The sequence below is a fragment of the Coloeus monedula genome (genome assembly GCF_965178545.1).
Source record: "Coloeus monedula genome assembly, chromosome: 4".
Classification (NCBI taxonomy): Eukaryota; Metazoa; Chordata; class Aves; order Passeriformes; family Corvidae; genus Coloeus; species Coloeus monedula.
In genome coordinates, this window is record NC_138784.1 from 70,759,415 (window position 1) to 70,787,101 (window position 27,687).

The 27,687-nt window shown below is 39.5% G+C and overlaps 1 protein-coding gene across 7 annotated transcripts in view; it reads right to left on the reverse strand.

Annotated features, from left to right (window-relative positions):
- CELF2 (CUGBP Elav-like family member 2) overlaps nucleotides 1–27,687 on the reverse strand; it is a 378,834-nt gene that overhangs the window by 24,535 nt on the left and 326,612 nt on the right. For all 7 annotated transcript variants that reach the window (XM_082279909.1, XM_082279906.1, XM_082279907.1 and 4 more), the window contains one exon: nucleotides 18,210–18,344. In XM_082279909.1, coding sequence (XP_082136035.1) covers nucleotides 18,210–18,344 — 135 coding nt within the window. The remainder of the gene's footprint in view (nucleotides 1–18,209; nucleotides 18,345–27,687) is intronic.

The window sequence follows — 27,687 nt, forward strand, 5'->3', positions numbered from 1 at the left end:
ACCTTGCTCAAGGCATTAATAGTGTGATTGTTCATGGAAAGTGTTGATGAGTCTAGAACTATAAATACTAGATCACAAAATTCAGTATTGTACTATTATTTGCAAATATAATACCGAAAGAATATGTGTGGGATCAGACACTTTCTCAAAAGTTTGTCAATCAACCTAGCAACCCAGGCCAATCAGCTAACCAGGCTTTTGGGATTTTGCCACACACCTCAAAGTCCGTCATTGAACAAAGAAGAATTCCTCAGTAATTTTGTCATACAATAGCTTACTGTTTTGGGCCCCAAATGTTCTAAGAGTAAGCTTAATTATTCTAAGTGAAGACACTAAGCTCTAGGACATTGTATGAATTTCATTTAAAGACCTGAAGATCAGAATGACCAGGCAAATACAAAATGTAACTACCATCCATTTTATTGGAGGCTTTTATCCTGGCCTTTGTACATAGCTAGTCATGTATATGCACCCCCATGACACTGCATGTATCCCCAAAAGCTCTGCCAGAGGGGCAAAGGTAGAGAAAATGTCCTTGATGCTACAATGTCAAGGGAATGATGAAGGTGGGTGAGATGAATCCATCTAAATTATGTGTTTAGGGAGAGAAAGAGACTCACTCTCTTGTCATAAGAAAGTAATAAAGAGTCATAATTTGGGATAGGTTGGGTGAACTAGAAATACCTGTCTGTCTCACAGAAGAGCCTTGAATAACCAGTGTAGATTAAACACTTAACTCACAGGTAGGTAAAGTTATACCAGATGAATCACGCTCATAAAAGCTGCAGAAGCAATTAAGTTTTTAGCTTGTCTCCTGAGCCCTACTTTCGTGTATCAGTCATAAAGCCTTCTTTTTTTTTTTTTCTGTTATAAAGTTGCATTATCTTATGAAAAGCAAACATTTAAAGTCAGAGTTTTGTTGATGATGTACTGGAGGCACATCACGTCTACACCATGCTTTTTTTGCTCCTATTCATTACCTAGCTATAAAATGGTTAAGACCACTTTTATCTTGATGTTTTTTTGGGCTGTCAAACACATCAGATTACTCAGTGAACCCTCAAGAAAGTGAAGTCTCTTGAGCTGACAGGATCCAGTAAGGAAAGTATGAGGTAACTTTTTCACTCTGTGGGTAAACCTTGAAGCTCTAACCTACAAATAACCTGCCTTTGCAACATTAAGACCCACCAAAGGCAAATTTTCAGACTCTTGGGGCCTCAAAGTACAAAGAACACTCTTGCTGTGGGGGAAGAGAGATTTCCAGACTCTGTTATACATTCCTTGTGTCTTAGCATCTGTGATGTTCACTTGAATAATTTTATATGTTGCAAATAGAAGCAGCTTTGATTATTCAATCTGTGCCCACAAAGCAATAAGAATCCAATAATGTCTTTGATTAAAAAAAGTAATAAAAGACAAGTAAAAACCCCCACTTTTGTCAGATAATGTGGGCACCAACAGAAAGATATGAAAAAAATAAAGTGAATTCCCTTTGACCAACACTGGTCTGTGTTTCTGTCAACGTTCATTAGCAAATAATTTAAATGACGTATATAAAACTCAAATCTGAAGGATCTGATTGGTTTTGACTGGACTAAATTCCATCCATTTTCTGTTTCAGAGGATCATTACCATTTTCTCTTGAGGAAACATATATTTAAGAAATGAGAGAAATGGGGACTAGGAAACTGCCTGTAAATTACATTAATGCTGGGGGCAAGTAACTGCTGTGAACAAGAGCCATATGCTTATGGATTGCCAACACATCTGTTGGAGAAGGCAAAAAAAATCTGCTTAAAACCTTTCCTCTTGTGCAGCCCACAGTGAATTGTGGGGACTCTCACCATTGGCTGCTCAAACACATGCTCCAAGGATGGTCAGTATCTGGGGCCAACATCTCTTTTCTTTTTTCTCTATTCCCTCAGGCGAATAAAGAGCAGGTGCCTCAGTGCTTCTCCCAGTTGAAGCTGCAATGCAGATTATCTAGTTTGCCTGAATAAAGACTTGGCACATACTCACTGTACAATACTAGTTGCAGCCCTAAAGCACCTAAGGAACCAGTATTATGTTGTTGTGGTATTTCTTCTGCTTAGCAATGATCTGCCTCACAGATGCAGCGGGACAATGCTCTTTCCTCTTTGGCTTAATATTTCTTCAAGGAGAAAGAGACAGAACACATTGTGTGGTTTCCACTATCTTATTGAACAGGGGGTGAACAGAAATGAAGGGACCTCCTTTTTTTAGGGTGCTTGGAGAGACCAAGCACCTTCTGCATGAAGTTTCCTGAGACACTCCGCACTTATTGACTGAAACCTGCATCTCTGAAATGAAGACAAAGGCAGTGATGAGCTAAAATATTACCGTAAAAAGGCTACAAAAGGTCCAAGAAATTAAGAGGTGAAAATTTCTAACAAAATTCTATATAAAACCAACAGATGAAACAATGGTATGCCTTGTCCCCAAAACTGAAGGAAGATGAAACAAAAGTTAAAAGATCCTACAAGACAAGTGTGAAGGCTTAGACCAGCTGAAAGTTTTACTTGATGTGCTCCCAGAATACATGGAAATCCATCTAGAGACAAGGACTATGCTTCTCCTGTCCTTTGCCATTTTCTAGTTCCTTTCAACTAAAAAATTGTAACATATATTAAACTGAAGGGAAAGAAGAAAAATCACATGCCTTGTGGTAACAGCAAATGACTGCACTACTTTGGGGGAACCTGTATAACTCTCTTGTGTCAGCAAAACTCTCAGGCTCCACAAATACTCAGAGTAATGGCAAAGGAAGAATAATTCACTGTCGGAATACTTTCTATATTTATGTCTTTTAGTTGTCCAGAAGACAAAAATAGATTGGCTACCTACATAATTTATAAATTGGGTTTTACAGGTTCCTCTGACAACAAATAAATGAAAAAAAAAAAATAAATTCACAACTCCCTCTAGCCTCCACACCAGAAAATTCACAGAATCACAGAATATACTGAGATGGAAGGGATCCACAATGATCGAGTCTAACTCCTGGCCCTGCACAGGACCATCCCCAAGCATCCCACCATGTGCCTGAGACCATTGTTCAAATGCTTCTTGAACTCTTGCTTCTTGAATGCTGTGACCACTTCCTTGGGGAGCCTGTTCCAGTGCCCAGCCACCCTCTGGGTGAAGAACCTTTCTCTAATATCAAACCTAAGCTTCCCCTGGCACAACTTCAGGCCATTCCTTTGGGTCCTGTCACTGGGCACCACAGAGAACAGATCAGTGCCTGCCCCTCCTCTTACTGTGCTTCCTATGTTTAACTGATGAAATTTTTGCTATCAGCTTCAAGCTTCAAGCCAAGAAGCTTCGCTTCTGGTTAATATATTCTTTGACAGAGTTGTTTTTCATACAAAGAAGACATTTTTATTTGGAGTCGTTGCTCTACACAATACAGATATTTGTGTTTAACTAGAAATGTTGCACTCATGGAGATTTTTAAGGCTGGAAGGAGCTGGCATTTTCAAATGTTCTTAAAACATTTAATTCTGCCTGTAAATGATTATAACACCTTTTAGGTCAGTGAAATTTTTTTTTTTTTTTAAACAGAAATATGAACTAGCAATGAGACATTTCTCTTTTAAATTTTAATTTAAATAACACTTCAACACAATTCTTAAAACTATGCCAACCTAGAAAAACAACAGGAATCAGCATAGAAACTTTTGGCCATTCTTTTGGCTAGCTTATGTCAATAGAGTCATAATGATTTACATCACCTGGATTTGCTTCAGCTGGAAAACTAGATTCAGGATAACAGCATCTAGGAAAGGCAATGATGTGTAAATATTTCTTTGGCTATGCTATACACACTGTGGATGGAATTAATTTCCCCACCTTTGGCAGCCTTGTTGTTAGTTTAAGCTAGTCTAGTAAAAACTAGACCGTCTGTGAGATTTAAAGACCTCCAATTCAGACACCCTACATTTAGATTTCTATTTCAGGTTGGACTGAATTGCCCTAAAGAGCATGCAGATGAGCTCAACTACCAGATGCTACTGATGCCTTTCCCAGTTTTCCCTCAAACTTCTTGTGCTGCCCTGGATAAAGCAATTGCTATGATTTTTGTTGCAAGACTTTCTGCTTCTTCACAGTTGCTGCCTTGTCTCATAAAAGGGTGTATCTTGGAGGCACAGGCACATTTTTGTCAGGCCTATTCACTTCCTGCACCTCAGACCAAGGAGTGCCCTTGGTAGAGCTCCTTGGTATACTGAAACCACAGACCTTTGTTTGTCTGTGGTACAGCCTTGGGCAAATCCCACCCCTCTCATGTCTCAGGGGAAATTTATAAAATGAATAATTGAATCAGAGAATGGTTTAAATTGGAAGGCATCTTTAAAGATGAGCAGTGAGTGATCTTCAACTAGAGCAGGTTGCTCAAAGCCCCGTCCAACCTGACCATGACTGTTCACAGGGATATGGCATCCACCACCTCTCTGGGCAACCTGTGCCAGTGGCTCACCACCCTCAAAACAAAAACTTCTTCCTTGTATATAGTCTAAATCTACCCTCTTTTAGTTTAAAAGCATCGCCCCTTGTCCTATTTCTACAGACTCTGCTAAAAGGTTTGTCATGATCTTTCTTGCAGGCCCACTTTAAGTACTGAAAGGCTGCAATAGTCTCCCCAGAGCCTTCTCTTCTCCAGGCTGAACAACCCTAACTCCCTCAGCCTTTCCTCATAGGAGAGGTGCTGCAGCCCTCTGATCATCTTCAGGAATCCTCTTCCCTCAGTGGAGGTCAGGGTCTGGTAGGGCTGCCTGAGGACGAAGTACTAGATAAGCCACCCTCTCACTGTTGCACAATCACACATGTGCCACTATGATTTAGGAGAGACGTGGTTTGCAGTGTGTAGTCAGCCTCATTCTTTCCTTAATTTTTTTGGTAAATATCTAAGTAAAAAAAGAATTCCAATGACTTCTCAGCAAAGTCCTACACCACAAAAACCCCCCAAATCTCTTGTAAGGAAACTCCCTGCTATATGTGGTAGCTTGGCACTATTTATGGGCAGTGTAAACTGTGCACTTCTCCATTCCTCTCCACCTTGTCCTGTTCCCTTCCTCCTCTTCCAACATGGGCATACTGTCTGGAAATGATAAACAAACTGCAAGTCTTGGAGTAAGATATTAAGCACATGAGGCATTACAAACATTTAAAGTGAAGTTTCTTATTGGAAACATTATTTTGGTTTCAGGGCAGGACTAACAGAGAGAATGGGCAAAGAAAAGCAAGGGCAGCTTCAGGTCTTTGCAGGCATGGAGAGTTGCTGTACACCTTGCCAACCCCATCCATGTGAAGAACAGCTATAATGTTTCTGGAGGAGAACCAGACTTCTGGTGCTGCAGGGCTTCAGGGCAGCTCCAAGACTGGCTTAACTACGCTAGGACTTTGCACACAGAGATCCACAATTGTAACTGTGTCAGCCCTGCTGACAGCTTTGCTTTAGGCAGCCCTTGGTTACACTTCACAATTGCCTGTTACTACAAATGCATGGCACAACAGGAAGCTCAGTGTTTACTCTGATATCAGCCACTTTCTTATCACCACTCACCTGTGAGGCTCAACTTTGTTCTTGTTGTTTTACTTAATGGAGAGTTTAAATAACTCAGTGTTCAAAGTACTTCTTTTGCTCCAGTTAAGACAAAGTAGTAGTGCAGCAGGGATCAATATTGCCCACAAATTTTAGGTTCAGCATCTCTGTGACTTTAAGCATGAGAAGTTGAAGAGAAAACATGTTCTCTTTCGGGAGACACTCATGTCAGATCTTCATTGGCAGTTGTCTAAGTCCAGAATCCTCTTCCTTGTACCAAATTTGGGTGTGTTTTTGGTTTTCTGTTGCCTTCCTAAGCTCACTGACTCCAAGGGCCAGATAAAATGGATCTGACTTACACTGGTGCTGACTAAATAGCTGCCATTCAGAGGGATTCAGATGGGCAGAACTGGGCAACATGAACCTTATGAAATTTAGTAAGGATAGATGCAAAGTCCTGCACCTGGGGAGGAGTAATTCCTTTCAATAACACAGCAGGGGATGGATGGGCTGGGTAGAAGCTGTACTGAAAAGGACCTGTGGGAGTCTTGGTGGGAGGTGACATGAGCCAACAGCATGCACTGGCAGCGAAGAAAGCAAACAGCATCCTGGACTGTGGAATATGAGATGAGCCAGGAGATCCAAGTTTCCTCTTTACTCAGAGCTTATTAAATCACATCTAAATACTACATGCAGATTTGGGCTCCTTATTGCAAGGAGAACATTGATCAGGTGGAGGAAGTTCAGTGTAAGGCCAGCAAGGTGGTCAGGGGCTCCAGCACTCATCCTGTAATGAGCTGGGCTTGTTCAGGCTGGAGAAGACATAGCTCCAGGTGAAGCTAAAGCAGCCTCCCAGTGCTTAAAAGGAGGTCTACCATCTACTAGATAGAGCAATAGTACATGGTGGGAAGAGGAGAAGTACATTGAAACAAGGGAGGTTCAGTTCAGATAGAATTAAAAACATTTATACTGTGAGGATTGTCAAGCACTGAAACAGATTACCCAGACTGCTCCGTCCATGTCCTTGGACATTTTTAAGACTGCTTTGGATCAAGCCCTGAGCAACCTGATCTCACAGGAGCAGGGAGTTGGGCTACAGACATCCCGACTGACCTTCCAACCTCAATTATTCTATGGGAATTAGAGCATTGTAGGAGAAAAGTAGAGAAAGTCAGCTCACACTAAGACAGAATGAAAGACGGCTGAAGAATGAAGATGTGTTGAAAACTGAACAGTAGAACTGGTTTCTGTTCTTGGGTCTGTTTACAGAAACAGAGGTTGACATTGAATATTCCACTTAATTCTCATCTGGGGTTTTGATTCTAGGCTGCCACAACTACACTGTGTGGCTGAGGTTTCCAGGGCCCAATCTGCATCTAACAAAAGGAAGTTCTGACCTTGGGTTTTGCCTTGAGGTCTTAGATTCCTCTTAGATTCAGCAGTGTGCAACGGAAAATAAAATCACAGTAGAAGAACGTAAAGAAAGGATATAAAGAAATTATATGAAGACAGTAAAGGCAGTAAAAAAAAGACAAAACAATATTTCTAACAGCTCCTCAGTCAGTGACAGAAAAAAATTGTAAGTTTGTAAGAGAATTATAAGGACAAAAGAAAAAGAAATATTAAACCCAAAGTAGAAGTCTTTATTTCTTAATTTTAGCCAGCTGAATTTAAAATCTTTGTTTAGTAGACAAAATCTCTTGGGTAAACAAAATATGCCTTTGTCCCTTTCTTAGTCCAAGAGGGATAATAAAGCTGAGACAACACTGGATTTAAGGATAATCAGATTAAGGCTGCGTTCTCTGTTTTCTTTCTAATCTTTTGTTGCAAAAACCAATGATGTTTGGAACTGTGTCTTGAGAACTATATCTGAACATGAGGAACACCTGCTGGCCTGACTGAAAGACTAAAGATATTGGGCAAAGTTTAGTTGTGTTGGACAAAGTGTGTGCAAAGCTCCCGAATTTGGTTTATAATATCTTAGTTTGGGGGTGGTACTCTCTCAAACAGAGATGAATGGCACGTAGCTGGGAGTCCAACCTGGAATTAGGAGGGATTCTGGACAGATCTGATCTTATACATTTAAGGTCAATCGATTAAGGTGTGTTCTCTTTATGTAGCACTGACACCAACTGGTTGTTTTGAAGAGATGGAGGCCCCAGAGTTTTCTCCTAAACACACAAATGAAATGTCTTATAGAAAAGGGGAATGATTCAAATATAGTAATGCTGGAGCTTATGAAACGAGAATTATAAACATGGTGTGGGGGAGAAGTAGGCAAGTCAATCATGGTGTCCATGTGACATTGCTCTCAGGAAATTGCAGTGGTGTTTCTGGCTAAAATGAGCACATTCTATGGGCTCTGACTGCAGAAGGAACATTTTAAAGGGGAAGAATAATTAAGCAATGATAGAGGCATCATCATTATTAGATAATCACAACCCAGAGGCATTAGAAAACGTTGAGTGTCTCTAATCCCATGGGGTCTAATTATTCTGTGATAATAACCACACCTCCAAGTTTTAATTTATTCTTATGGAGAATCTAGAGGGGGAGGGGGAAAAACAGGGACATTTTAATATTTTTGCCAGAAGAAGATGTAGTTGGCCTTTCACTAAGGCTCATAAGTATTCTAATTTAACTAGCATGTGTGACTGGCATTAAATTGTCTGCCCTTTGCGGTGATCTCCAGCCAATCGAAGTATTCACCCTCACACAAAGTGGTGTTGTCCCTGTTGCTAGCAGGCTCTATTTCTCAGGGCAAATTTTGGCAAAGGTGAGATAGATTTTCCTGGTCTGGAGAGGTGTATTTTCCATAAGGTCCTCTGACAAACACATTGCCATTGGTATGGAGAAAGAAGTAAAAACTTGCACATTTTCTGGTATCTCGGAAGTGCTGTCTGACATGTCAAAAAGGAAGATTCTAGTAAGTTTAAGTGCTCTGCTTTTAAGTGCTCTGCTCTTGGATAGGATAAAATAAAAGTGACAGATGCACTCCAGGGAAAGAGCACCAGAAAAGCAAGAGAGCAGGAAAGAGTCAGGGGAAACAAGAATGACAATATAGAAAGACATATACCAATATTACAGCCTTTCTCTAATAAGTCAGTGTCCCTCTGCTTCTTCATTACTCACAGGTGAACTGTGCCCATGAAAGATTGTCCGTATCTTCTCAAGGAACAGGGAAAGAAAAGCAGCAGTGAGCAAAGGAGGAAGGGAGAGAGCCATGCACTCAACATCTGGTCTTTTTTTTAAACTGTGTGCATGCATGTGCAAATGAGAGCAAACATGACAGAGAAGCGAGAGGAAGAGGAGAGGAAGGAGTCTTTCCCCATGGTGATCCTTCTGGTTCTGGCTTGCTGCAAACAGCTTTATATTTTACAAAATCCTTTGTGAACATTGACTTATACAAGAATGAAAAAACCAGAAAACATGAAGAGGTGAACCAATTAATTCAAATTCTTTGCAAATTCAGAAGCCAAGGTCTTTAACAATGGAAGAATAACTTTAGGCTCATAAATCCATACTATTCAGCACTGCATGGGTTTTTGAGAGCTAAGAAAGCTTGGGAGAAGTGAAAATCAGGGACACTCACTTTAATTACTTATTTATGTTAACACCTAACTTGACATTTATGATTGTCATGAAATTACAGTGTCTACACCTTAGACCTTCCACAGCAGTGCAAAGAAGGAGGAGAAAACAGAGCATATGAAAGTACTATAGGTATGGCAGACAAACTAATTAGCTGGTTATTTTTGTAGTTTTCTAGTCCTCTGTTCCCTAACTTTCCTCCAAACCTATCTATCTAGCAGAAGGGATTTTAACAAACAAGGGTTTATTGATTGTGAATCTAGGCTGGTTTTGTGAATCTTGGTGTTTAAGGGCACATTTTCCTATGAGATTTTGAAGATGGAGAGAGAGAGAGAGAGAGAGTAAAAAGCAAGTTAATATTCTGGGCCAATTCCACACTGATGCTTCTGTTTTGTTGAAATGAATTGCTCAATGAAGACCATCCACCTCTAGAGTAAACTACAAATTGTACCTCAATACTGTGCCTGCAACATGTTGTGCATTCTCCCCAGCACACCACAATGATGAATCGCCTTTGGTTTTGGGTGGGAAGTACTTTAGGGAGGCTCGGGAATATAATAATAATGCACAGTGGACTGGCTTGAGTTAAACTTCATAGCTGACCATCAGATATTTGCAACTCTAACTGAAATCGAACCAAAATGAATCACCACAATATGAAGGAAACAAAGAAGAATTACTGAGCACTTACGACTCTGTTTTACTCGGTGGGGCCAAGGGCTGTGGCTGTGCTCATTGAAGCACCACTGAGTTTGCATCAAAGCCATTTCTACAGGGAACTTCCAGCTGTGCTCTCATGTTTATTACAGCTATCTCACACAATTTGGAGCAGGCTATTGTTCCGAGACGCATGCCCTGATGCTGAAATGACCTCCATGTGGAGCCACTTCAGAATACAGCCACTTATAAATCACTTTCCAAAGAATTTCTGACCTAAAATCAAGAAGGCTCTACTTGAGGCCAGGGTCTCCCGCCTGGAGTACAGGTTCCTTCACACTGCTCCCGGTGTGCCTACAACATATTTGACACACTTTCAGCACTAAGCATTGACAAACAACACGCAGTAGCATCTCTCCATTAAACAAAAAGGAAAAAACGATTGTCAGCAGAGTCCAAGGCTATCATTCAAAGTAAGCAATGTTTTTGTTCTACAAGTGCTTACCACATGCATATATGCCAATTCAGATTCTAGTACACAGGAGAGGATGGTCTGATTCATCTTCTTTTTCAACTATCTCATATATCTGTCTTAAGATCAGGTAAACAGTCCTTGGGAAGTGTTTGTCTTTCCATTGCAACAAGATGTTTCTGAAAGACTTGTTTCCTTCAGACAGTTAGGAGTCCTATCCGTGGTATTTTAGAATAGAGATGAGCTAAACTATATATTGAAAATTTGAGTTTGCAAAGGAGTTATGAATCCTGAAGGTGCAATTATTTCCATGGCAGATGTGTTTCTAAGTGGGGTGTGCAAGCACAGCCTTATTGCAATAGCACATCCACAAAATGCAGTTGTTCACCCCTGAGAGCTGCAGAACTCAAGGATTATCTTGCCTCATGTAAAATTACTCAGCCAGGTCCTTTGCAGAACATTTGTAAAGTCATACTTAGTTCACTGTGACGCTAGTTCTTTTCATCCATATTGCACATTTTTGTTCTGCAAACAGCAAAGGCAGTTGAGGATTTACTTTACTTGGTTTTAAACACATGCAGTTGTTGGAGATATTTTTGTTTGGCCATTGCATAAAATAATTCAGTAGCCACATATTTGAGCAACTAATTCTTTTGAGAGAATGTTGAAACAATTAGGTTAAGACATTAATAAATATAATAAAAATAGGATTTTTTAATATTATTATTTTTTTACTATTAATTCTAATTATTCTGCCTTAGGGAAACAGACCAGGAGTATCCATGGACACATGCACAATCCAGTACAATTGAAGGAACAGTGTTGGCAGTAGTAGAAAGCTCCTTCAAATGCATGAGTTTTTCTAAGATTTACATTATTTCCAGGGTATTATGAACTGCAGCATTATCTGGGTTTGTAACTTCTTGTAGGATATATTACATGTAAGCTCACATATCTACCTGTGTAGGCAAGCTGATACTATCATCTTTCTTTAGTAGAAAGCAACCCTGAATGAACTTCAAATAGTGCTTCCAACAGAAAGAAAAACAGCTCCTTTTTACAAACTGGGATTCTTGTAGCTTGAAATAGAGATTAAGAGTGGGGTAGAGAGACACTTGCAAAATATAATGTATTATACGTGTTATTTGTATACTGCAAGGAAAGTAAATCCTGAAATGTGCTAAGGCAATGGATTTAATACTTTAGGAAGATGATAATGTAATAATGTTTAAAAAACAAACATGTCTCCTGTTGAATTAGATCCTACTAATCCATGGTTTAGTACTGTCTGCTGCTTCCTAAAAGAAAAAAACAAACCTAAAAGAATTAACTAGCACAATGCTTGACTGAAAACATCCACATGTTTCTATCCTTTGATGTTTATGGAATTCTGAGGAAACACATGGAGATTTCTGTGACAAAAATTCATAAATTGATAATGTTGATTCTAAAACAGATAAGAAGCTTTGCCAAAATGACTTCTGCAGTTGTCAGGCAGCCTCACACTGCTTCACAAAGCAGTTCTGCCCACCCTGAGCCCATTCAGCGCCTGAACCTCCCTGAGATCCTTCAGGCTGCACTGATGCACCTACTCAGAAACCCTTCTGAGAGGAAAATGTACAAAGACCTGTTACATTTTAAGGGACCAATGTGCAACCAGGTCGTCCCAGCAAACTGATGGCCTGTCTGCTGCCATCAGCATCCTTCAGGTTACCACTGGCTCATTTTTCCAATGAGGAGACCAGGGAGAGACAATGCTGTTCCCGGGGGGCTCCATATGAATCCATCACCTCTTCTTTTACTGTACTGGGACTCTGGGAGATTCTTAGCCACAATTCCCACTCTATTCGTCTTTAATTATTTAAGACATCTTGAAGCATTATTAAAAATACAAATATAGGTCAAAATACATATTTTTGGCTCCAACTTGTGCTTGCATGCCTGCTTAATGGTGACCTAATTATCAGATGGGCTTAGTACCAATATATCTCTCCAGGAAGCAGCATAATCTCTGGGCACTAAGAGTGGTCAAAATCAATTCACTTATTTAGGAGCCTAACCACAGACTCAGAAACTTAACACCATGTGGGTAAGATCAGCTGACACACAAGAGGTCAGAAATACTTGTCCTGTCACAAATCTCCTTGAACTATGCAGTCCAATAACAGGCACAGGGAAGTGGGTGTGCTAAGGCAAGATTTTCTTCCATAGCTTCCTTGAAAACATATTCTTTTAAAATATTGGTGCTGAGATCAGGGTTAAGGCATTGAAATTCTCTGTCCTCCAAGCACTAAGGCAACAATGCTAATTATATAACTAGACTTAAATACAAAATTTAAAACCACACGCTTGTGTTGTTTAAGTGTGTGTACTGTACATACACTGTATTTTAAAATATTTATTTAAGCTATGTCTTATTTTTATCAACTGTATCTTTATCCTAAAAACAGTGAAAATGATACTAGGGAAGTTTTCTATGTTCTTCAAAACTAATAAAGCTTATTTTGAATGATTTTACAATAATGGAACATGCATTAATTCCACATGAAATAGCACAAAAATAATCAATTTGTACTGCAGAACGACAAGTGCCATTCTGCATTTTAAACCGAACTTTTCCTACATGAAACATTACTTCAATTCAGTCTTTAGCAAACTGTCAGACCTTCCTACACACCTACTGGTAGGGTTATTTTTGGATCATCCTGGAAGCAAATCACAACTATCTCAGTGGGTGTACTGGCCTCTAACAAAATGTCACAGTGGCAGCCTTGCGCCACTGATTGGAGAAAAATGTATTGTACTGAAGCGAACAAAAAGCAAATCTTCTAAGAATGGATATTTGAACATTCTTCACTGCTTCTCAGCTGAAGCATCTTGTATATTCTGTAAAAACTCTACCTTTTCAACAATTGTGCTCACAACATGAACACATTCAACTAACAAAGACAATCTTCATACTAGATTAGGGGGCAGAGAAAATAATGAGCCACGGATGATAGCTATAAGTTATAATTCTCTGCTTTGAGCAGAGGGAAAGAATGAATTAATTCTTACAGGAAAGGCAGTGTAATCTTTTTTCTTTTTCAGTTTATTCTATACTTCACAGTCTTCCTTTTTTAGGGACTGTTATTCTTCAATGTCAGCATCTGTCTGAAAATGAGTATTTTTAGACCTTTGTGCTTAGGAGAAATTCTTTTCTTAAACATTAAGAGTTAATGGCTGAATACTGATATACTGTGACAAAAGCGGTGCTGGATTTTAAGAGGTCATTAAAGGAAAAAAGTCTCACTTTCTCACTTTCTACCCTATCAGTATTTTTTTTTCCAAAATATTTCCTCTCAGGTTTACATACCAGATAAACCTAAAGAGTTTTTTACTGAAGCATGAATAGCTAGTTCAGCTGTGTGAATAAATAATAGCTTAGAAAATCAAATAATCATGAAAATTTCATGGAAAATGAAGGCTCCTAAGTCTGAAACGGAATTAGCTTCTGGTTTAGCAATTCTATCCCCCCACAGCTCAGAAATTATATTGTGTATGTTCCTGCAGATAAATTTGTATATATAATTAGATGTTTCGTCTCTTCATTTACACATAGTAGGGCTTTCCTAGTGGTTACTGAAAAAAACATTTATGTGTGAATTTGAAGAAACAAAATTGAAATGAGCTCACAGTAGCTGTGGAATCTCCATCCTTGGAGATACTCAGACCTTCACTGGGCATGGCTTTCACCAACCTGCTCTGAGTGGTCCACATTTTACAGTGCTGTATTAGCCTTGCACCACCCAGGACAGTCAGAATACACATTATTACCCTAGGGAAAATTAGGGTAGTGGGTCAACTGAGGGAAATTAAATGTCAGACAGTGTTAGAGACAGATACTTTGATCTTGAGCTTATATGTCCCTCCTTCACACTCACCTCCAGGCATTCCCACCACCCACTGAACAAACCCTGAATGAATCTCTAATCTCTCCAGGCCCTGGAATAGCAGCCTCCCTGTGAGCTCTTTGCTCGGCAATCCATTTACAGGATGTGTCATGGATAGTCTCTGCAGGAGAGAATAAGGTTCCTGACACTAGCTGGGATTCATCCTGCCCAAATTGGGATATTTACAGTGATTACAGCTGAGGTAGTCCCTCCAAAATCCCCTCCCAGTTAACAAGAAATGCAAACTTCCAGGTCCCCACCCAAAGGGAACCGAGACAAACTGGATGAGACAAACCTAGAGTCAGGTAAAAGCTACCCCAGCCCAAATCCTTGTGTTGTGGAATAGTACAGGTACCTGCCTTTAAAACAGTATGAAATGCTACTGGTACCTGTCTTTAAAACAGAAAAAGTATCCTAAGCAAGTGAAATGGAAATAAAGTGAAGAATTAATTAACTAAATAGAGGTGATTAAAGTAAATAAAGGAAACAATTATCATATCAAAATAAAAGACAAGAAAGATGATTAAATGAGTCTTCAAAAGACCCATGAGAAACTTGTGAAAGACAAATATGCATTTACCTGGTTTTTAGTCTTTCATGATTTCATTTTAATTTTTATTCACTACCATCTGATAATTGCAAGAAACAGTTACTTTAACCATAGGCAATTTAAACCATTTTAATTTTTTTTTCCAGGGCCAAGAGACAAAAGAACCTATTTATTGCCTGAGGGGATTTTTACTAAAATGAAAGCTTAATCTTTCATGTTTTTTTAAGCAAAGGCTTTTAAAAAATCATTTCTAACAATGCTGTAGGGAGAAACTTCCATGGGTATGCAAAATTGAAATTATAAATTTACAATTATAAAAAAATTAATAGTTTGGGGGATTGCATTGTCTCTGTTCTTTCTGAATGAATACTCTTTCAAGCTTAAGAGAAACTATTTAGCACATGGAGGAGAATGAGTGTCCTTAGACTCTCTTGTGGTCAAAGCTATTTAGTCAGAATGTATGAGAGAAAGATCATTGGAGTTTAATTTGTTTGGAAAGCCTCAAATATCAGCTGTCCTGCTGGCTCCTCACTTCATGGCCTATTTTTCTGTGTGGCCAGTGCACTGAAGTTGGCCTGACCAGTGTCTCCTCTGTACTAGCATGGTGCACTGACGGTTCCTAAACCTTATCTATGTAAATTAACCTTCATGTTGAATTTTAACTGAAACAACCATCTTTTGGGCCCTTATGACACATGTTTACAAAGGACAGAACAAGAGGTCTTGGTCAAAGATTGATTCAGGGAAGATCTTCAGGGGAGAGATATCTGGCTAGAAACATGGATATGATTTACGTGGCTGCCATGGTTCAAGGCATACTGGAAGTACACACTTATGCCCATCTCCATTCTGTTAAAGGCAGTATTTTGCCTTTAACAACAGCAAGAAAAGGATTAAGCATCTACCTTTGCACTGCCCCAAATTTGGGCTGTTTTTCTCAACTAAGAAATATTAATTTAATGCATTATCTGGAGATACACAAACATTTCTTCCTGGGCTTAGCACAGGCTTTGAAATCAGACAAAATAATTTACACTTATGAAACACAACAACTGAAGTGTTTTTTTAAAGGAAAACTAGACCAAAAAAATACCCTTAAGGCCTCCAAACATCCACACATTGAAAGGCAGACTTAAATGTTTTCTGCCAACATATTTCAAGTTTTAGTGGAAACACTTTGAGCTACTATGAAAAGCTTTATCAAACTAAATTCATTTTCCATGGAGCAGAGAAGAATCATTGAAGATATTATTCAGGTTTACAAAATCTGTAATAGGGTGGAGAATGTGGAACCAGATAAGGAAGGTTAAACTGAAGAACATTTTAACAAGGCTGGATTTTAGGTTGGTTGTGCAACATAAATAGGTCAGTGGACCTACAAGAGATTTTTCAAGCTGTCTAATATTAGAAACACTTGTGTACAGATGCCATCTATAAGACTTTCAAAGACAACTGGCATTCTGAACATACTATTTGAAAGGCTAAAGGTCCAGAATTTTTTGAAAATAACACAAGTTCAATGTGCTAGCCAAAATCATTAATCTCTTTGGAAAAACCCTTGGTATCTGCTCTACCATACCACCTGAACAATAGGAAGCTCTAGTTACCCCAGAGATATATCTGCCCAGTCCAGTGGAAGCAGCTGTCTACCACGGGCCTCTGCAGACCTGGACATCAGATAAAACAACCTTCTAGGCACTCAAGGAGCCTCAAGATCAGGTTAAAAGGGAACAGCAGGTCAGACAGGCTGGATAAGAAGACTGTGTTGGAGAGGGAAAGAGAGAAACGTGGGCCTTAAGGTTGAATCCAAGTTCTGTGTGTACATGGCAAAACAAAGTGCATGACAGGAACATTCTGGTGACACTTTGCAGCAGAGCAGCAAAGAAAAAAGAGAATTAATTTCCAGCCCCCCTGCACCACAGTGCAGTGCACTGAGTTGCCCTGAGAAATCTTGTCAGTATGGGTCAAGATATGTTTTGTGTGTCTTGGAAGAACAAGGCTGCCCAAACATTTATCAGCTAAACTGCAGAGATATCACAGAGCATGCATGAAATGCAACATTTCTGCTTCTATAGATGGGTGGCATTTAGACAGGTGTAACACGGAAACACTGACACTGGGAATAGCCTTTTGCAAAGTGTTAAGTCCCAGCACCAGGACAGAGGGAAGAGATTGTTCAAGTTTGAAAGAAATACATCAGCAAGTCAAAATTATTTTCACCCAATCTGCTTCTCAGAGATGTTGCTAATGAACATTATTTTTAGGTAGAGATGAGGCTCATGCCACAAACCAGGAAATTCTGCGCAAACTTAGTATTAGCCAAACTTCTTTCCATTTAACCTCTGTCCCAAACAACCAATAAAACTGTAATATAATGGGAGCCCTGGACAACACTAACACCCAGCGCCACACGGTCCCAGTTCTACTGTGCAGTGAAGACTGTTTTCCTTACTGATGAGCTCAAACCATTTGCCATGAATTACTTTTTCATGCGGGATAAATACACACTTAAACAAGATTAAACACAAATGTTCTTTAGTGGTGTCTAAAATAATATGAATGTTTTTTAGAACAGCAATAAACACACTTTATGATGCAAATAATTACACCCTGCAGCCTTTATGTAACAGTAAGTGGCCAGATTCACTACTCAGCTACATCACTGTAAACCCAGAGTAACTACACTGAATCAATATTTCTCTCTGTGGATTCTGGTGATCCTGAAGTGTTACCTAAGTCTGAATTTGCCCCAGTTTGTCTCTAAGGTTTTGCAGACATCAGACATGCATGGCTGGAAGTTCACATGGTGGTGATGGAGGTACCTCCACCTCTTATCCTGTCCCTTTTCCCCCCATAAATCTGGCTTCTGTTTAGTGTAATGAAGTCAGAATCTGGCTGTGTATTCCTTGTGCATCTGATATCACTTCTGTAACTGTGTACTCAGGACCAGAAGAAAGCTCAACTGAGATCCAGGAAGAGAAGGAAAAAATAAAAAGGACTTTACAAAAATTCATGAAGGGTAAAGGCAATACGTGCATGTGCTGGGAACCAAGCATCAGTATCTTGGGGATTAAAAAGAACCACCTCAGCTGATTTTCCTTTGGATGGGAAGAATTTGGTCATGTTCTGAATTTTTTGTGAAAAGTTAATTTTATCTTAAGTTTCCCATGCAAGTGTAATTTTCATGCAGAGTTCTGTAAGATGGGTCTGTTAGGCTTTAATGGCCCCTGAAATGAATCTGGAATGGTGAACATGTCCACATTGGACCACTTAAAAAGCAGTTATTTGCTTAAAAATAACACCAACAAAAATGTATTCAGCTTTTAAAGGTTCTTCACGATTTACATGAGCACGGAACGTAAGACACAACACGGAATCAGCATTTTAACGACCATCTTCCCCTTGACTCCCATGTTTGTGAGTTGGAAGCAGGCACTCTGCTCTTACCGGGACTTGTGAGGGCTCCCAGAGCACCAGTCGTTGTGGAGAGAGGGTTTGCATTGGTGGTGGTAGCTGAGGTCTGGGCGGCAGCTGCTGCGGCTGCTAAAGTTGCCAAGTTCTGTAACTGTAAAGCGTTCATGCCTATGCGGAGAAGCAATAGGATTAATTAAGAGAGGTAATCATCATCATCATCATCATCATCATCATCAAAAAGTGCTGTTATCAATGATCATGGAGCTTGGAGTGTACCTTGCCAGTAAACTCAGTTCTTTTCACTCCCAAGACATCTGTAATCTGGAACCACCTCTTACAGTTCCTGAAGAGTATCTCTCATCTCTCTACCTTGGAGTTGAGAGAATTTACCAAAGACACCAGCCTATACTTCAGGAAAATTAAACCTGGTTTGTGCCTCTTCTAAGGGAAGAGTAGAATTAAAAGTCATTTAAACTCTGTGTGAAGCCCAGGCACAATATTATTTTCTGACACAATGGGGGATGTAAAGAGGATAGCTAGCATTTAAAACACATTCAGGACAGGGTCATATAATTGGGATGAATAAAATTTGTTTCCCATGTCTCCTCTGAATATAACTACTAAGGTTACACTGTGCAGTAGCCAGTAATTGTGCTCAATTTCCTTTTGATGGTTAATTTCTAAAAACATGTATGAACTAAGTACATCAAATTAGTATCAGCCTGACCACAGAGCCATCATTGAGACAGGGATTTTCAGGCTGTACCTCTGGACTATGATATCAAGTCTACTGAGTCATCTGTCACTTCATTATTTTAGAAGATGTGGGGGAGATACACTGTCATTTTAGTGAGAACCTTAAAGAAATGGAGGCATTTAAATAGCAAAGGTTTAATTTAGATGGCAAGCATAAAAGGACAAACAATAAAGAGGCTTTTGTGAAATGGAAAAAAAGATGATTAAGGAACAGCCAATGGCATACATTTGCTTAAATCGGAGGGACAGAACTTGGTCTCTCCAGAGGAATTCAAAAGAACATTCCTTTTACCTTGGGCTAGATAAAGTACTTGGGAACTGACTCTAAGGTGAAATAGTTCAGTAACAGCTAAAGTGCAGATATAAGATGGGTGCTAGCATTAACCAGACTGGATCCTTCTCAGGATCTCCTGAGTAAGACCAGCTATCCCCAGGAGTGATGTTCAGACTGGGCGTTTACACAAGGACGTGAGAAACATGGTTTGGAAGGCAGTGAGAGATCACACTTCAGGTTTGGACATATGAAGGAGCTCTGTGAGGGCTTGAGCCCTCAATAGAGTTGAAAAAGTGCAAAAATGCAAAAGACTAAAAGAGTTTTATTATGTTCTTGTAGTCCTGAAAGTACAAGTACACTCACAAAAGGTTAGGTAGGAAGAGGAATACCTTTTCTAGACTTAGTGATAGAGCTGGGAAGACTGCATGAGTGTTGGGGAATACTCAAGAAGAGCTTGAATGCCTAGAAACTTGTCTGATTTTCTCTGAATGTTAGTTTGCTAACAAGAGATATTACTTCTCCCTGCACACTTGGTATCTCAAACAGGGGAGCTTAACAACAACTTAGAGAAAATGAAAACAAGAGAGTTTAAATAAAATACTTGGTAAGTATGTTTGAGAAGAAAAAAATTGCAATGAATGAGATGGTATTTTCTTGGAATTCAGAACTCCTTCAGTAATGGAGAGTGATATTACTTTCAAACACATGTATTGCAGACTCAGGTTAGTACAATCAACAATCTCCATAGAGAGGAATTCGTACTGTCACAGCATTAGGCACTGTGAAATGAACCTTGATATAAGCATCTATTTGTGAATAAAGCCCCAAATTTAAACACGACATGTTCCAACAGGCAGGTCAGGCCTCAGGTGAGCACCCAATTTGACTGAGGTTCTAATGTTGATGTCTTGGTCAATGCCCAGATTCAGTTCAGATGCTGGTGTTTTTGAAAATGTGACGCAATTACAGTGGTGGGTATTAAGATTTTAGTTGATCCAAGATACACCAATTCATAGCCTGGAGCCAGAACAAGACACTTGGAGAAATTACGTGACCAAGAAAGCTCTTTAAGGTTTCTTTTGGAGGCTAAAGACCATCTTAAAAGATAAGGGATAAGGGTTTTCTCAAACACTACCAATCTAAACTATTTTGCAAGACACAGTTCAGGTAGAAATTCAGGTATGCAAACAACATTGTTTTATTTTTTTAAACTACTCATCTGACTTAAGTGTTTGCCTTGAGTGTATTTCAAGATTTTAGGGATGAAGAAGACTTAAGCTGGGACCCAACTCTTTGAGAACAAAGCAATTAGTAGTTCTCAAAATGAAATAGGGAATTAATTTTCATCCTGGCCTGATACTGGTCTTCAATTGTCATTTACCTTCGTGTTTCATAAGGAGCATAAGCAATTCAGCAAAGAATATCCAGAAAACATTGCTGGTCTTCACTGAGGCTGTATTTCATGCCGTCTGTAACAAGGACTTGGGAAAGCAGTGGGTTGCTCTCCTCCAGAGGATTGGCTTTCTATCACCCACTCTTTAGTTACTCATCAAAAGGATCAGTCATAACCAGCTTGTATTTCCTCTGTGTGGAGGTTTCTTTGGACTTTTAAATGGAATACATGGCAGGATTAAATACTTGTGGTGAATACAGAAGGGTTCTGGAGAAGACCCTAGGCCAGACAAGGTCAACAGGCAACAGAGCAAACAACTGCTCTCTGTACTCATGAATCGCCCTTGCACTTCTGTGAATGCAAAACAAATACCATCATTGCCTCATCCCACAAAAACTTTTTTTTTTTTTTTTAATAGTGGGACATTTTCTACATAAGCACAGGAGGAACCCATCAATTTGGCAAATGAGTTTCAATGCCCAAAGAAGATGAACGAACAAGAACTTGGTGGTGATGAAGTTGTCTCCCCATTCAGTTTGTTCTACGGGAGAGGTGACTGTAAGACACTGGCCACAAAACAGCCTGCGGATGTTACAGGGTGTCAGCTTGGGTCTCTGCAGGACAAAAAACTGCTGACTGTTGTCACACTTGAGTAAGAGAAGGACAGCAAAGACTCCCACTGAATTGAGCACCCAAATGTGACTGTCAGCAAGAGCTCATGGGACACACTGTCACCCAGCATGCTCTAGAGCCCATTTTGTCAACAGTTTTATCACTGAATATGCTTCCTCTTTAGGATCCTCTGTCTGCTCAAATATCTGAAAAATAAGTCCTGTAATCACCGTTTCACGTTTCCCAGGCATTTTACCATTTCTGCTCTTCCCAGAAGATGGTTTCTCCCATCAATTTGTCAGGAGTGTCAACATCCCACTTGTTTGGACAAACTTGGAGGAAGGAAACCAAATGCTCTGAAGTCCAGACCCCAAAAGTACTTTGCTTTCAAATGGGGATTTTTGGTTCAATTGAACCTCAGCTGAGGTACAGTTCTGCAGTTCTGTGGGATGAATCTGCCCTCTCATTCTCTCCCCTTTCACACACTCTCTTCACACATTTCACATCCTACAGTTTTTTCAAAACTCCCAAATCCCGCAACAGAGCTGGACGGCAAATGAATAGATGGATTTTATTTGAAAGTGCTGCTCACTCAGCAAATGCACCTCTCTCTGAAGAAAAATGCAAATTGCTTAACGCTGAGGAACAGCCTCATAGGCAGAGCTGCACATGAAAAATGAAAATCCTCCTGTAGGGAAAAAAATCCCCCTTCTGGGTAAGGAATAACTCTTGATCTTCATGATGGAGACAATGTTGGGAATTAAAGGGAAATGATTAAAAACCTCAGAATCACAATACAGTTTGATTCCATTTTTAATAACATGTATTTACCAATGTGCTATCAGCTTGGCAAATATTCAAGATCGCAAGGAAATTCAACTTTCATTTTGTTATTTGGCAGATTAAAAAAACAATTAAATTATGTACAAAACAGATGCACAGTATGCCTTGCTTGAAACTTAAGATTTAAAAAAAAATTATTTATAAGGATAGGGGCATGAAAATTTAATTTAATGTTCACCTTAGGTAATTTTGTGTCTTATTGTTCACAGCAATTACCATAAATCTACATATCAATAAGCGAGAACAGATGTCAGTTGTTACAAGTGCTTGCCAATCAGGCCTGTTAAAAAGTGACAGATGGATGGTGATAGAACATTCTCATAAGGCCTATTAGCACATTCACAGGAAATTTTTGTAGTGCTGCACAGTCACAGATGCAGTTCTGTGAAAACACGGGGAAATTTGAGAGCACGAGATTTACATTTTACAACTTCTTGTGCTGCCTCTGACACAAACTTTCATACAATGTAGTAATTTGCCTCGTTTCAGTCACTTCAGCTTTTCTCCTGTGATAACTGTAAATTTGGAATTATTGGATATTTGTAGAGGAGGGAACGGAGTCACAAGCCGTTCCTGAAGACTTCTTAGGCCTCATCAGCTCTTGGGTTTCTAAAACCATAATATAATCATATTAGGAAATAGCTGAGATTTGCTCACTGAACAAATTCCTAAAAAAGGAAGGCACCAGCTACATTTAGAGGCACTGTATGCATGGAGAGTTTCAAAGTCAGTGGTGATTATTAGAGCCAAATCTGATAGCTCATAAGCAATTCCCACTGACTTGACTTCCTTTGCTTTGGAAATTTTATCCTTCTCAATTATTAGGATTTATTCCATCTGAATTCAATCCTGGCTGCAGCTTAAAAAATGTGGATGAAGGTAAAATTTATCATCTCCAGGGTAAAAAGCAACTATTTGCTAACACTGACATCAGCCATTTTGGATGCTGATGGTAAAATGTGTGGAAAGGTGTGGAGGGCGAGGCTATTCCAGCAATATTCTAAGAATTAAAATAGACAGGAGAGCTAAGTGCTACCTCCATCAATCCATACATATTCTGTGTATACTTTTAGAAAGCTGCTTAGCTGAATGGTGCTTGAGGTACCCTGACCAGTTACTGTTTGACTGAGCAAAGCCCTTAAAACAACTTTTAAGTCCACAGTTGATTCTGCTCTGTTTTTTAAGAGTATGTGCTTAAATCTGACCAGAGGTTCACAGAATCATAGAATGGTTTGAGTTGGAAGGGACCTTAAAGATCACCTAATTCCAATCCCCCTCGAGCCATGTTTTGACTTATGTAGGATTTCAGCCCATTTTCAGGTTATACATGCTCTAAACACATCCTGGCAAGAAGGATGCTTTTGTTAATGGAAACTTCTTCAGTCCTAGTTGGAAGGATTCATCTGATCTAACTTCATCCAAAAAAAAGTTACTCACTCAGGCTCTTGCTATAGTCAAAGAAGAGAGAGGGGATAACGAAATCATCTGATCCTAAAATAGAATCATAGAACCATTGACTCATAGAACATTTGAGTTGGAAAGAACCATAAAGACCATCTAGTTCCAACCCCCCTGCTATGGGCAGGGACATTTTCCATTAGTCCAGGTTGCTCCAAGCCCTGTCCAACCTGGCCTTGAACACTTCCAGGGATGGAGCATTCACAGCTCTCTGGGTCAGGGCCTCACCAACCTCACAGGGAAGGACTTCTTCCCAATATACATAATATTTTCCTAATATCCATAAAATAGATTAACCTCAGCCTTGGCAGGATGCATCGTTACCTGGGAGTGACTCCCTCTTCACTGACATTGCAGGGAGATGGGATGCCTGCTTTCCAAACTGCTGGGGTTCAGTTGGATGAATTCCATCCACACAGGGGCCAAGGCAATAAAAAGCCCCCTTGCCCTCCATTTACTGGTTATGGAAAGCCCACACAGAACTACAGATCTTGTGCCCTGACTTGGCCAAACATCCACGTCATGCACTTTTACCACCTGAATAAGCACGTCTCCCCAGCTGCTGAGCACTGCTTTTTCCTCTCAAGGTGCCTCTCCTTCTCTGAGAAGGAGCAACGTGTGGATTGTGAACAGGCTCACTTGCTGCAAACTCTGTCTCTCCAAAAATGCTAGAGTTTAATTTATTAGTTAAAAGAAGAAGAAAAAAGCTAATTTTGTGTGTTAAAATAACTAGGACTTTCAATGGAATTAGTGTTACAAAAGCTGAATGTTTTTGGTCCCTGAGGTCAGCATTTTCAAAACTCGTAGTTATCTTTAAGAAACAGCTATCTCCCTTGAGCTGGAAACAGTTTCTCGGTGACCTTTACTTTTAATATGATATCCCTAAAGAGGTCATAGCAGGAGAAATCCTCCTTCTGTATGGCTTTGCTGGAATGAAGCCATCCAAGAGTCAGAGGATATAAAGGATCCTTTGGCCAATGCAAAAGTATAGAGCTTTTGTGCAGATGGTCCCGGCTTCCAACTGGTCCCTCCAGATCCAACGAGCCAATCCAACAATTAGACGAAAATATTCAGAAAGCAGAACCTCACAGACTTTCTCTCATCCATCTGCTCCTACAGACTCTGCAACAGGAGGAAATATGGCTTGGGTAGCCGAAGAAGGGTGGAATGGATTGAACAGGGCTCAGAAAAGGCCAGAAGTTCAACCCCAAACACAACCAAACTGTGAGAGAACTTGGACAGGACTGCAAAAAATATATACATTGGAAAAATATTAAAAGTCCCAGCTGCAGAGGGCTTAGGGATCTGAAAGACAAAGAAGAAAAGCCAGACCCATGGCTTCTCCTCCTGTTTAACTTCAGAAAGCAAGGTACACTGTCTATTCAATGAAATTAAGAGAAACCCTTTGTGTCTTTTATAAGTACTGTACATTTTTTTATGTCTTGAATGGTTACACATAGGGAAACATTGTTGTATGAACTAATATTTGTTCCTGCCAAAACATTTGACATTAATGGACAATAGAAAATCTTCCTTGACCGTATATTGTTTAAATATTGAAAACATTGAAATATTTTCTACAATCATCCTAGCAATAGTAAATCTCCTGTTTACACCATCTGTGTAGTAATTCCTGAGCTCTTAAACAGGCAGGTTGGCTCAAATAACTGCAGCCTTTAGGACGTGCTCCAGCACTAGCCAAATTCAATGCAAACGTTCAAGCAACATCAATCTCCCTTGAACTAAGCTTCCCAAGCAATTTGTATATATTTGAAGAAGGAAATTTTGTTTGCTTGAAAGGTTGCTAGTGTTTAATGTAGCTTGCATTGTCTTTTACAGTAAGACAACCAAATAACATAATGTAATTCATCTACATTATTAGCCTTCCCCAAAGACAAAGTGCAGGCTGGACACTGAGGCTCGTGAGAGGCACGTGAGAGGAAACATTGCCTTTAAATTAGCATTAGCAGGTATCAGAGGAGGGGAGGAAAAGTGAGGAAGTGCTCACTATGAAATATACACATAAGGATGGCATGTCCTTGCATGTTTTACACAGGACAATGAAGCAGACTTTGGCAAGGTAGAATTAGTGCCTGTAATCAAGACCAGGGGATTACTGTAATACCAAAGGCACCACTGCCAGCTCTCCCAGCTTTATTACCAGTCTCAACATATTACATTGTTTTCTTTGGCTTGACTCATGAAGTAGAATGATTTCATGAAAATCTCATTTTTCAATAGAAATGAGATAAAACTGAACTGGAGAATTAAGCATGGAACCTTAAATCTTGGAAAGCTAAATGGCAAGCTACAGCTTTTTGTCTCCCAAATTTTAGGATCTCAAATTTTCATTAAACCAGTTTCATGATTTGCTTGGACTTCACACAATGCTGAATATATAGCAGGGCCAGTGGGCTGCTACAGCTAGAACAGTGTTCACTTTTAGACCTGGTGTTGTGTGTTTAATGTCTGTATGTTAGAGAGTTCTTGAGAAAAATTCCCATTTTTCTTTGGACTGTATTCCCAGCTTACAAAAAACAAACACACAAACGAAGAAACTACAATATTTTTCAATCACAAACGCCTAAAAATCCCACTCCTTTCACCAAAATCCAAGAGCCACTGCTTTTGCAACATAAGAACTACTTTAGCCAGACTGAGGCATGGCATTAGGGAAAGGGAATTTAAAACTCCACACTGAAGAGCAGTGTCTTTGCTCTGCTAGCAAAGAAAATTGCTTTGATTTAAGAAATAATATCACTGAGCATAGGAAATAACTCTTCACATGTGCAGCGGGATGTGTGCTGTGCCTCTTCTGTTCTGTACAGAGACAACACAAGCTTTAGCAGTACAAATAAACACTTGCAGATCCAAAGGGCCCTAATTTTGTTCAAGGGGGTGGCTGTATCCGAAGTTCTAATGTCGCAAACCGTGACTTCATCAAGATTTAAGCACAAAAGAGGTGATAGAGCCCTGACATGGAAGTAAGGGTGGAATTTCAATGGCTCATGCGGCTTTTGATCAAACTTTTAGTGTCTGAATTACATGGTAAGCACACCCATCGACTTCAAGGATAAAAGTTGCACCTCTCAAACACGAAGTTCAAAGAACTTGAAAGCTGCAATGACAGACCTTCTTTAGCACCTCACTCAATTGTGTCTGGATTTTATTCCTCACTTTAAAATGTTATATTAGTAGGCAAACTATATGCAACATGGAATTGCATATTAGATTCTTTTTTTGTGAAATGAACCTGTACAGCTTAAGTCAAAACACTTTAGGCCTTTATAAAAGTTCAAAGATAGCTTCAGCTGTTAATGCAAGCTCTTGCTGCAGACACAGGAATACTTTCTATTCTTCCATAAAACATAATATACAAATTGTTAATATCAGATGCACTGCATGATATAGTACTGCCTGATTTCCAAGGAGAGGATGTGAACTCTCAGTTCTAACAATGAAATAGTGCTTAGTCTTTGGCACTTTCATGAGAGATGCAGCTTGGAGAACAATTTAGTATCACTAATTTTACCTTGAACATAAAGATTTAAGAGTCACATGTTTTGGGGAAAGAAGTAAACTTCAAGCTGTTTTGATAACATGAATGTGAGATATAAAATACATTTTTTTCCAAGAGAGACAGTCAGGCATCAAATTATCCCACAGATGAGTGCATTAGCAATCGAATTTGCAGTTGAAAAAGTATGTCCCTTAAGTAACAATGATGTGCCGCTATGATTTCTTGAGATGACTTTCTTTTCGTCTCAAGACCCTATGATTTTCAGAGAATAAATCACATCCTGGATTGAAAGCCCATCCTGGAAATACTTGACTAAAATCCTTACTTTCAACAGAGTTCTTGAAGACAAAGCTGAAACTACACTAACAGCGAGAAATAGGCAACAAAAACGTCTAAGGTGCACATAAGGCGATGAATACCACATTATTTTTCCTCAGTGTCCCAATTCTTTCATTTTGTAGACCTAACCAAATATCAAAACATTAAAACACAATCTTTGAGCTCAAAACCACTTCCAAAACTGCCAAGTATAAAACTGTTGCTGAACTACTCTGTTCTGTTTATCATATTAAGATACATTATTTTGATGAAAAAAATGCTAGATTGCAAGTGTAACATAATAGAACCAGCAAGCACTGCCAGCAGGAAGGAAGAA